At 37.0% G+C, this 12,843-nt stretch overlaps 1 protein-coding gene across 1 annotated transcript in view; it reads right to left on the bottom strand.

Moving 5' to 3' along the window:
* The window catches only part of LOC139751292 (uncharacterized), a 99,859-nt gene that overhangs the window by 8,301 nt on the left and 78,715 nt on the right, over window positions 1-12,843 (bottom strand). The window contains exons 7-10 of the mRNA XM_071666618.1: window positions 10,808-11,006; window positions 10,396-10,544; window positions 8,601-8,684; window positions 6,802-6,953 (exon numbers count right to left, since the gene is read on the bottom strand). Coding sequence (XP_071522719.1) covers window positions 6,802-6,953; window positions 8,601-8,684; window positions 10,396-10,544; window positions 10,808-11,006 — 584 coding nt within the window. The remainder of the gene's footprint in view (window positions 1-6,801; window positions 6,954-8,600; window positions 8,685-10,395; window positions 10,545-10,807; window positions 11,007-12,843) is intronic.

Below are 12,843 nucleotides of genomic sequence, written 5' to 3'. Positions count from 1 at the left end.
AAAAAGCCTCAGGAGTCAAATGAACTTAAGTGGGTGGAAACTGAGGATAGCACCTCTGCCACTGGTGTCCTGACCATTTCCCTCGAAAATCTGTTTTGTTTCTGGAGTAAGATTTTGGTTTTTGATAGTAGGTAACTAAAACCTAAACAGCTTAAAGTGCACTGGTACAATCATTTGTCAAACTCTTAGCACTTCTAGACAAGTGGACATCAGCAAAAGATGCATTTACCTTACAACACCCTAAAAGAGCCAGATTAACTTTAGTGACAGATAAACTGGCAGCCCAAATCAAATCTTTCATATATGATAGTTAAAAAGTCATTCATGATTGAGGTTAACATAGTATTACTTTTAGTACTTTTAAGCCAAAGTTATACACTGACTGAGAAACTACAGCCATCATTTGCAAAGACGGTGTACCTTAATCACCTAAACGTAATGAACACAGTAGAAAAAATGCTTCCATATGGACACCTAGAAATATCTGCAAGCTGTGCTGTGTTAAATTTTTGCGCAATAAGCACGAGAGAGAGAGAGAGAGAGAGAGAGAGAGAGAGAGAGAGAGAGAGAGAGAGAGAATCCTATTGATATTGGGTAAAAAGAGGAGTCAAAATATGAAAGGAACAGGTTGTGAGAGATGTATAATGACACTTTACATAAAAGAAGTCATGACAGATTAAGACAACTAAGACATGGGAAAAGAGTAGACTAGGGGGTCAAAGACTTTTGGGTACACCAAAGGAAATATAAAAATTTTATATAAAAACATGAATTCATTAAGAAAGGAGGTGACTGTTGTTTATTGGTTGGTAAGGATATGGATCAAGGTGAAGTTCATGTGGATTGGTGGAATGCATGTATGGTGCCACTGTACAAAGGCAAAGGGGATAAAGATGAGTGTTCAGACTACAGAGGCATAAGTTTACATGAGAAAGACAGACAACAGAAGGCCTGATTGGCCCTTGACTAGGTTGTCTGGAAAAAAATTTAACTTGACAAAAAAAATGTAATTCCACTCAGTACTTTTTTACGCTATCACTGACTCCCCGCTGCAGCACATTAGCCTTCTAGTGTCCTCATTACCGATGTCATTTATATGTTTGTTTCTGGCATTTTTCTCAAAGTATACCTAAATTTATAAAATATTTGTCTGTGACTTTTGAAGGTATTCATAGTTTCAGCATTCACTACGTTAGATGGTAATTTATTCCAGTTCTCAACACACCTATAGGAAAAGAAGCTTTTTCCCATGTACGTGCTACATCTTTTAACTTTTAGAGTTTTATTCCCTTTGTCCCAGTAACTGCATTTTCTCATATTTCGAAAAGATGCTTGTGGTTTACTTAATTGAACTTGTTCAGAATTTTGAACACTTGGATTAAGTCACCCTGGTTTACGTTTTGTAAGGGAGATCCAATCATTTTAGCCTTTCTTTGTTTGCCACATTTCTAAAGGATGGGATCAATTTTGTCGCACGTCTTTGTATTTGCTCTAATTTTTCTTCTATTTTACAGTTTGGAGATCAAACTTGGACTGAATATTCAAGGTGTGGTCTTACTAGAGAATTATAAAGTGTAAGAATTTTTTCTGGTGTTTTATAATCTATGTTCCTGGCTATGAAACCTAACATGTGGTTACCATTTTCCTTGCTGCTTGACACTGTTTAGTGTATTTCAAATTGCTGCCAATGACATCTCAAAGGTCCTTTTCGTAAGTTACTTTAGTAAGAGAGTTTCCAAAGTTTGTAGTTGTAACGTATATTCCTGTCTCCAAAGTGCATAACTTCACACTAGTCTACATTAAACTTCATTTGCCATCTGTCTGACCATTCTGCTAGTAAGTTAAAATCTCTTTGAATCATTTCGCAGTCCCACCTGTTTACAGCTCTACCTCCTAGTTTAGTATCGTCAGCAAATTTGGAGATCTTAGATATGAGACCTAGTTCTAGGTCAATAGTGTATATTATGAAAATAAGTGTGCCTAGGACACCACTCATTATGTCTAGCCAATGTGAGGCTTCACTGTTTAATACTACATGCTGCTTTCTTCTGGTAAGCCAGTCTCTAATTTATGTACAGAGTTCTTCACTGATTCCATGTACTGTGACTTTGTAAAAGTCTTGTGTGGTATTTTATTGAAAGCCTTTTGGAAATCTATATACACTACATCAGATGGTAATTTTTCATCCCAATTCTGATAAGTAACATTAAAAAAATCAAGCAAATTCATCAGCAGAAACCGTGTTGGTAGTCCAATAATTTTGTGTTCTAGAAACGTAACAATTTTGAATTATTTTTTTTCATTGTTTTACCTAACACTGACATAAGGGTAATTGGGAAATAGTTCAAGGAGTAACACTGGCTAGTTTCCATTCAGTTGACACCTGACCATCCGATGGAGATATGTTGAATATTTTTGTTATGGAGTATATCAGCTGTCTCCTAACCTCCTTTAAAAATCTGGGTTGTTGGATCTGTTAGGATTTAATTGGTCCAGATACCTAAGTACTTCAGAGCTCTTTATTTCTCTAACCTTCAACTCTCTTCATCAGATCCTTGAAACATTAGTCTTCCTTTGTCTTATATATTTGAAGAATACCTTAGGATTATTCTTAACTTTGAAGGATATTCTTTTTTCTTTGTCGCATTTACATTGTCTTATGACCTTCTTACACTCTCTTTGGAGTTTGATTAATTCCTGGTGATTTTCATCGGTTCCCATTGATCTTAATTTCTTATATGTTTTCTTATTTTGGCAAATCAGTCCTTCTACTCATCCATGATGGTTTTGAAATACTGCAAGTTCTCTTTGTAATTCATGGAATATGTTTATTTTGAATCATGAGTAGTGTTTTTAGAATTACTCAACATTTCCTCTACTGTGTAAACGTCAAGAAGTTTTGTCCAATTGGTACTGTGAATTTCTTGTCAAATGTTTTCAAAATTTGCTCACCTGTAATCTGGGACCAAGAGTCTGTTGTCATATATTTCATAATCTAAACCTATCTCTATTCTAATCAAACTGTGATCGCTGTTTGACAAATTCTCGCCTATTTTGCAAGGGTTGATTAATTATGTGTCACTGGTAAGGACAAGATCAAGAATGTTTTTACCTTTACTTGGTTTTCTAATTACTGTTCTAGCTCCCACTCAGTCACCTGTTAACGTGTTCCAGCTTATGTTTGGACTGTTGACGTCTCCTACTATTATAACCTCTTTATTGTTTATCACAGTTTTGATTTCATCCTATAATATCTTATCATCATCATCTTTTTGCTTAGGAGGTCTGTAAACAACGCTGAGACGAAGTTTATTTTTAAACTTGTCAGTAATGTCAATATAAAGAGAGTTTTAAGTGTATGTGTCTACTTTGCTTATCCTAATAGCACTTAGGTTGTTACCAACGTAGAGGGTGAAGGCATGTACAGAGCATCAGATCAAGGAGCAGCAGTGTGGTTTCAGATGTACAGGGTGTGTGGATCAGGTGTTTACTTTGAAGAAAAACATGGATTTGCCTGAAGCATTTATGGATCTGGAGAAGACATATGATAGGGTTAAAAGAGATGCTTTGTGGAAGGTCTTAAGAATATATGGTGTGGGAGGTAAGCTGCTAAAAGCAGTGAGAACTTTTATCAAGGGTGTACGAAAGTGTACAAGTAGGAAAAGAGGAGAGAGAATGGTTCTCAGTGAAGATCATTCTGTGATAGGGGTGAGTAATGTTCCACTGGTTGTTTAATTTGTTTATGGATGGGGTGGTTAGGGAGGTATATGCAAGAGTTCTGGAGAGAGGGGCAAGCATGCTGTCTAATGAGGATGAGAGGGCTTGGGAAGTGAGTCAATTGTTGTTCTCCAATGATACAGCACTGGTGGCTGATTCAAGTGAGAAACTGCAGAAGTTGGTGACTGAGCTTGGAAAAGTGTGTGAAAGGAGATAGTTGAGATAAATGTGAATAAAAGCAAGGTTATTAGGTTCAGCAAGGTTGAGGGACAAGTTAGTTGGGATGTAAGTTTGAATGGAGAAAAAAATTGGAGGAAGTGAAGTGTTTTAGATATCTGGGAGTAGACCTGGTAGCAAATGGAACCATGGAAGTGGAAGCCAGCCATAGGGTGGGGGAGGGGGCGAAGGTTCTGGGAGCGATGAAGAATGTGTGGAAGGAGAATGTTAACTCGGAGAGCTAAAATGGGTATGTTTGAAGGAAAAGTAGTTCCAACAATATTTTATGGTTGTGAGGCATGGGCTATAGATAGGATTGTACAAAGGAGTGGATGTGTTGGATATGAAATGTTGAGGACAATATGTGGTGTGAGGTGATTTGATCAAGAAAGTAATGAAAGGGTAAGAAAGATGTGTAGTAATAAAAACAAGCGTGGTTAAGAAAGCAGAAGAAGGTGTGTTCTAAGGGTTTGGACATATGGAGAGAATAAGTAAGGAAAGGTTGACAAAGTGGATGTATGTATCAGAAGTGGAGGGAACAAGGGGAAGCAGGAGACCAACAGGAGGTGGTAGGATTGAATGAAAAAGATTTTGAGTGATCGGGGCCTGAACATGCAGGAGGGTGAAAGGCATGCAAGGAATAGAGTGAATTGGAACGATGTGGTATACCAGGGTCGACATGCTGTCAATGGATTGAACCAGGGCATGTGAAGTGTCTGGGGTAAACCATGGAAAGTTCTGTGGGGCCTGGATGTGGAAAGGGAGTTGTGGTTTCAGTGCATTATACATGACAGCTAGAGACTGAGTGTGAACGAATGTGGCCTTTGTTGTCTTTTCCTAGCGCTACCTTGTGCACATGCGGGGGGAGGGGTTGTTATTTCATGTGTGGCGGGGTGGTGACAGGAATGAATAAGGGCAGACAGTATGAATTATGTACATGTGTATATACGTACATGTCTGTGTGTGTATATATATGTATATGTTGAGATGTATAGGTATGTATATTTGCATGTGTGGACATGTATGTATAAACATGTGTATGTGGGTGGGTTGGGCCATTCTTTCGTCTGTTTCCTAGTGCAACCTTGCTAACGTGGGAGACAGCAACAAAGTGAAATAAATAAATATAAAAACTTATTAAATGAAAAATCGTAAGATTAGACATACTGGAAGATATGTTTGATGATCAAAAGGACTTCAAGCTGATATATGAAGTCTACAGGGGCTAAAGTCAGATTACTCATGGTTGATGGACTCTGGCAGATACTGAGCTTTTGTACAGTAGTTTTTTAACTACTAACTGCTCAGAAAGTCATCTGCTGGAACTATGGACTACTACACTTTATTTTTCCCCATTTAAGATGATGTCTAAAAAGTGGTTTAAGGTACAGGTTTCCTTGGCATACCATCAGACTCATCAAAAAATTATCTACGAAATGTGAGTCTCTATTCAAGACAAATGGACTAAGATGAAATACAAGTACCATTGCAACCATCAATCGATGTTCTATTCTTCTTGGTACCTGACAATATAATACTGGAGAAGAACTTGTGTAGCTTCCTGAATTATGGATGACTCATCAGGGAAGTATGCAAAGGAATTCAAACAGCAAGTAGTTTATTACTGTAATAAGAAAAAGCACATGGATGATCTTAAATGAACTTAAAAGGAATCTTGTATTAGGATATCTACAGACAGTAAGTTTCTGTTTTAGCCCCTGACTGATGAATGCTACTGTCAAGCCAACTCCTGAATGCAAAAACTTAAGTGGCCTGTTACTTATGGAAAAATGGCTACTTTCTTTAGGAAAGTTAAAAGTTTATCAAATGGCGGAATGGTTACACAGCTATAAAAATTAAGTTGTCAAAATATATCAACAAACAACTTTAAAATTTGCTCTACAAAATAAAATTGCATACTTTTGTTTTTCTAAAATGGCTTCAACATATCTTTGTCTTAAATGTAGGTTCTTGCCACCATGATTACTTAAGCAGACTTCTGTAAATACTGTGGCTAGTGAACATTGTCATAGTCCTGCTTTTATCTGAAGAGATAGGAAACGTCGGCTAAATCTCTCTCTTTCTAGCATCATCTTCACTGTTTGTAAAAATTTACTTCATTATGTGGATACCATTGTAAGGCATCTACTACATCACTTACAGCAAACATATTTCTAACAATACTGCTACAATTTCCATAATAGGTTTTGCTGATGGTCTTTAACACTTTCACTGAGGTAGTCCTACTATCCACTTTATTCTGTTTGTAGGATATTCTCAGTTACTCAGTAAGTAAAATACAGGTACCTCCATAAATTTATCATTATGGTTAACTAGAAAATAATTTTCTAGATAAATTATATACATCTTAACCCAGTGAAACATGGTTTTCTGTGCTGTGTAACCTTTAACTTTTGCTGTTCCAATGCCAGGCATATAAGGCACTCTACTCTAAGAGAACTGTCACACACATGTATGAGTAGTCTGGTATTTCATGGTTTGTTTTTGTTGCAGACAACAATGTTTATCACGATTTCAACAATAATATCTACTATCACGTAAAAGTGCCTCAGCTTTACAAATTAATACATAACATGGGGGTGCAGATCTCTTACAGGCCACTTTGGCATCTCAATACAATGACCAGTATGGAAAACACACTGACTATAATGTCTGGTAACAATGCATGGGAAGCTGCTACAGGCATTATTAGCTCTATATCTTGCCCTGAGGCAAAGGTGGCCAACTCAAAAATTTTAACAATATATACCCAAGCAGTTGAAAAAAAAAAAAAATCTGAGGCATATATGGCCTGCTTGCAGTGAATGGGTTAATAACAAATTTCTCATTCTAGAGAAGATGTATTACCTGTTTTTGGGACGCTGAGTAAAAACCAAGACCACACATGGAACAGACATTCTGGCTACGAGCAATGTGACTTTGTGTTTTTTTGTGTCGATTTAAGTCACTCTGGGTAACACCATTATAGTTGCAGACATCACAGCTGTACAGCTTTATCCCTGAAAAATTCAAAATATGATTTGATATAAAAATAGTAAATTTACAGTATAATGTTAATTGGTTTTGTTACATTATATAGTACAGTAAGATTAAGGATAAATGTATCACCAATGTTCATTTATTCTTGATGCTACCTCACTACAGCAGGAAAGGCAATTAGGTATGTTGAAATGATTTTTATTCCAAATGTATCACCTAATAAAAACATGTGGAGGAGATATGCATGTGTACAGTGTGTTGGCATGATGCTGATCTATGTGTCACTGGACCTTCAGCTCATACTAGATAAAAACATGTATGCTAGACAAAAGCCACTGTGATGAAGGGTCAGGAATTTAACCTCCTTGAAAAGGCATTAATTGTTCATGTCTAGGCTGAGGGAGAAATGTGTGCCCCATCAGGAACTTGATCATGAAACCCTGAAATCTAACAAAGTTTGTTCATCAAATGCCAGGCTATGATTAAGCTAAAACTTCTATGCAAAAGCTCAGACATACCCGTAATGGAATTAAAAAAAGGTATATGAACAAAATCAAAGTAACAGAGTGATATATGTTACTTCTCAAAGAGGATACATAACAACAATGTAGAAGAATGGGTTCAAAAGGGAAGCAGGCTAAAAAGACTGGGATGTTAAGCTGTGCCTGCAAGAAGATTTTGTACAAGACAAAGGTTCAGTGAGCACTGAAGAATGTGTAGAAAGAGAAGTCACTATCTGGGAGGATAAAACTGGGTATGTTTGATATAGCAGTCCCAGCAATGATGTATGGATGTGAGGCATGGGCTATAAATGAGGAGGATGGACAGTATGTGGTGTCAGGTGGTTTGATGAAGTAAGTAATACAAGGGTACAATAAAGGTTTGGTAATAAAATGAGTGTGGTTTAGAGAGCAGAAGTGGTTGTGCAGAAATGGAGAAAATGAGTGAGGAGAGGTTGATAAAGAGGACATGTGTGTCAGAAGTGGCAGGAACAAGGAGGAGTGGGACACTAAACTGGCGATGGAAGGTGGGGATGAAACAAATTTTGAGTAAACAGGACTGAACATGCAAGAGGATGAAAGGCATGCATGGCATAGAGTGAATTGGAATGATGTGGTATACAGGGGTCAACATGCTGTCAATTGATTGAACCAGGGCATGTAAAGCAGCTGGGATAACCATGGAGAGGTCTGTGGGCCTGGTTGGGGATAGAGGATAGAGAGCTGTGGTTTCAGTGTATTACACACAAAAGAAAACAGATGTGAACAAATGTGCCTTTATTCATCTGTTTCTAGCACTAGCTCGCTGTTTTCTGCATTAACCTCCTATCCAAAACATTTCCTTATTCCCCCTGAAGTTTGTTGATTCTCACCCAAACTCTCATTTGTTAACTTTCTGAAAATACTTTTAATATTCCCACAATATATCAAGGTAACAATAGCTTTAGTATATAATGCTTTCTAAAATAATAATGTTCATCAACAAAACATACTGTATGTAACTTTGCCTGTATGTACACATCAAAAAGAGAATATTTTTGTTTCATATATTTCAGAAAAAATGCATCAGTGAAGGGCATAAATAACTGAAAAAAATTAAAGTAAAAGCAATTCACGTATTGTTAAAAGCCTACAACATTTCAAACTAAGTAGCCAATGAAACAATACCTTCATGTCGCATCTTGTGCACCTTAAGTTGGCTATTGGTTCTTGCTGAGTAGTCACAATATTCACAGTTGTAGGGTCTCAAATCTGAAATAAGTGATCATATAAATGTACTTAGAACACATTTGAAAGAGAAAGATTAATGCAATTACATGCTCAATCAATTATCTAAGCAACAAAGTAAAAAAATCTGATGGCATATAAAAAGTAAAGAGATGGAAATGAAAACAAATAAAAAAGAAAATTAGCATACCAATCAAGAGAGGTTGTTACCATCCGTCCCACCCTCAATCTCTTCTTACCCTCTTGTGGCATCTATGAAATTGAAATCTGTCTAAACCTTGAATAAGGCAGGACACTATAGGTAAACAATATACAAGGGAGATGTGGATAAGAGGAATTAGCAAACCGATAAGAATGCTCTCACCCTTCAAATATTCTACTTCCACATTTTCTGGAGCACAACTTCATCTTACAATTCCACCCTCTTTGGGCAACTGCCATATCTGTCAAAGGACTACTTTAAAAATAAAAGGTAGAGATTCAAATACCAAAGGGAAACAAAAATATCTGCATCAATCATTTTTCTTTTCCATCCATTGCAACTATGCTACCAATAGGTTGAATTAAGGTCCCAACAAATTCACAGATGCATTTCTACAAAGCCATGATAATTCAACTTATATTAATATTCATTATTGCACTTTGTACATCCAAACTCAAGTGAATAAGTCTCCGAAATTTTAAAAATTTTGATCATCAATGAGAAAAAATCAACCTGTGAGGATAGGGGAAAAATTTTAATCTTTACAGAAAATTTTTTAAACTCTTATGAAAGGCCAAATTTTGAATGAGCAATGGGAGAGGTACTATTCTGATTCAAAGCTTAAAGCAGGACTTTCTCTAGCTCAGTGCATATCCATTCTTCATTAACTTGATGAGTTTTCTAAGTAAAACTGATAATTATAAAATTCTCATCATGTAAGTTATAAGTTAAGCCAATATTCTTGATTCAATAAATTTCATTTTATATGCAAATGCTTCTCTTGCCCTGGCATCAAAAACAGATGAACAATGGCCACATTCACAAACATCATATATCTTGTAGTCAAGTATAATGCTTGGAAAACAAAGCCTATCATCCAGGGCCAAGTCACACATATTATTCCAAAGCTTACCTAGACAGTTTCATGGCCTGGTTCAGCCACAAATGACAAACTGCCCCCTGTATATCAAAACAATCCAGCTCATTCTAACCTATGCATGTTTCTTACCCTGAATGTTCAAACTTCAAATACCCCACAGTCTCTTTCACTCCATCCTTCTATCTCCCACTTGGTCTAACTCTCCTCCTTCCACTTCTGCCAAGTAGATCATCTTAGTCTTTTTTCACCCATTCTCTCATATACAAATCTTTCAGTACACCATGACTGTGTTCAACTTTTGCAACTATACTTCACTCAGTACCATCCCTTCTCTAACACTGTAACCCCTTATATGGTCAATCCACTCCATACCACATACTGTCATCAGACATTTTATTTCCAACATATCCACTTTTTTTTTCTTTGGGCTCAAGGCTTAAATACATACAACATTGTTAGAACTACTATAACCACCAATCATATCAATCTTTGCCCTAAAGTACAATGAACTCTCCTTCCACACATTCTTCTATGCACCAAGGATCTCAGTCCACCTCTCCCACCTTAAGACTCACTTCAGCCCCTATGGTTCCATCCAATGCAAAGTCAAAACTCTTCTGCAATAATAAATGATTCAGAAAAAAATTACTAACCTTCATGAAAATCAAGATGCCTGTTCATATCAGAAGTACTCCCAAAAAGTTTGTGACAATAGGGGCACTCAAAGAAAGAACGACCTATGTCATCTGTGATGGGCATCAAAGCTTTGTCTCGATCTATTGGTTCTTGCACGATATTGAGCCTGAAAAGATAATGTATGTCAACAAAAGTGTATCTTTGTAATATCAGCAAGGAAAGTTGAATCAAAGTAAAGTGTTAAAGAATATAAATGACACATCCAATAAAGATAATAAAAATGCTATGATTAAAAAGGAAGAATCATTTGGTTGAGGTAATTACTCTACCTTTTCAATTAGTATACTGAAAAAATTCTTAAAAATTGTTAAATACCTAATGTAAATACAGTCTATCATTAAAATAATAACATACACATCAATATTATACCTTGGGGCATAATTGGAAAAATGAGGTGAATGGTCCAGGTTCTCATCTGATTGGTCGTCTGTGATAACTAATCGACGTCCACTTTCTCCATCATCAATAATCTTGGTGCGACGATCCAGTCTTATTTCTCCAGGTTCAAGGTCATCATTACGAAAAGTGTCAGTAAAAACAGGATGCCGTCTGCTCCCACGTGTTGAATCTGGAGACAGATTTAGTTTTTCTTAAACTTGAGAACATGAAATTATTCAGTTATGGTAAATATCAAATAATAATCATTTAAGAAAGAAGTGTGATATTACTAAAAACAGAGTTGTGGCTTATAGTTCAACCATATATTTCAAGTTATTTTTCATTTTTGCAAAATATAATAATGTGGACTGAAATGTACTGCTGGATGCAAAGGCAACCTTTAAAAAAGACAAGGGAGATATCTAGATTTTGCATGAATGACACATTTTCTGTCCACTCTTTCAAAGCAACTAACCAAGATGCAATCTTGGCCTTTTACCTTTGTATACTCTTAAGCTAACAATTAATGAGGCAATAGGCTGCTGACAGCAGCCACCTTGGGTAGTACTAAAGTCCTGAATGAGAAGAGTTAAAGTGGCGCCTGAAACCATCTTAACCCTCCATGTTAGGATTGCTGGTTACTTTTTGTCTCATCAAAACGGGACTACCAGGCTAGTTCTGCCATCTATTCTTGACAAGCACCATATAGCTACTCAAAACTCACATATTTTCTTCACGTATGTTCTTCCCATCTCCTATCTGCACAACAGTCTTCAAATACAATAAACCTATGGCCCCTTATCCCCAGTATCATGGGGTGCTAAGAATCTCCTGTTTCCTGGCTGACTCTACTATCACTAAGAGGGAGGGCTCAGACAGTATCAGTATAGGCCCCTTCCATGACCTTTCCTCTCTGATAGATTTGCCTCTTTTAAAATTCACTATACCAACATTTTTGGTCTCTCTAGTATCTTCCCTTCTGTTGAACACCATCTGTCTAGTAACTCTCCTAATATCTTACTTCTCTTTTGAGGCCCAGTTGTCTAATGATGTTTTCACTTGTCCCTTTTTCATATCCAAATATAATCTCCACTCATGATTCTGGCTGAGAGGTGGTGTCTGTGCTAATTCCAATACCAACATACCTGATGCATGCCTCAAGGACCAAGTCCACAAGTCTGTCCTCTTTGTTCTGTTTACTACTCTCCTAATTCTACAAATCTCATATCTTCTTCAACTCTCTAAACACCTGCCACGAGACTCTGGCATCCTCTCACTTGCAAGCTAAGATCCTTTACTTATGGGATTTCAACATTCACCATATGGAATGGTTAAATTCCTTCCATATGGATGGCTGGGGGACTGAAGCCTTACACTCTCCAATCTCAATGATCTAGAGCAAATCATCTCCCACTACAACCATATTTCTGACTAACGTGACTACTTTCCTAACAGTTTGGATCTGTTTTCTGCCTCTAATCCTTTGCTCTGTAACTACACAATCTTGCCCAAACTGGATCATCTGACCACACTCTCATAAGTATATCTATTTCAACGACCCCTCCTGCTCCAGCAACCCCTCAAAAAGCTGACCAGAAAACCTTATAAGAATCGTTTTCTGACTTTCCTTGGGTAAATTACTGTCTCCTATGTGGTGATGTTTCTATCTCTTCCAAGCTCATAGGAGAGTTCATTTTTGTTGTGAGAATGAAAGCATTTATCTCTTCTTCCAATCCATGATTCAACCATTCCTGTTCTGAGGCCATTCAGGTAGGAGATTAGGCATATCAGGTTTAGAAAAACTCTCTTTCCTACAACTCACATTCAGCATTTATCACTACCAGTAATTACTGCAAGTATGTCATCCAGGGGGTAAATTTTCCTTTATTCAAAGAGGTGTGATAAGTTCTCCTCATCATCCAGTGATAGGGCTTTCTGGTCTTTGGCTAAGAGCAATGCTAACACCCTCTGTCACTCTTAACTTTCCTTCACTTTTCTTTTCTGATGGTACTACAGCTGTCTCTCCC

Source organism: Panulirus ornatus, chromosome 11 (genome assembly GCF_036320965.1).
Source record: "Panulirus ornatus isolate Po-2019 chromosome 11, ASM3632096v1, whole genome shotgun sequence".
Classification (NCBI taxonomy): domain Eukaryota; kingdom Metazoa; phylum Arthropoda; class Malacostraca; order Decapoda; family Palinuridae; genus Panulirus; species Panulirus ornatus.
Note: the sequence above shows the minus strand (reverse complement) of the source record. Positions and strands in the feature narration are given on the sequence as shown.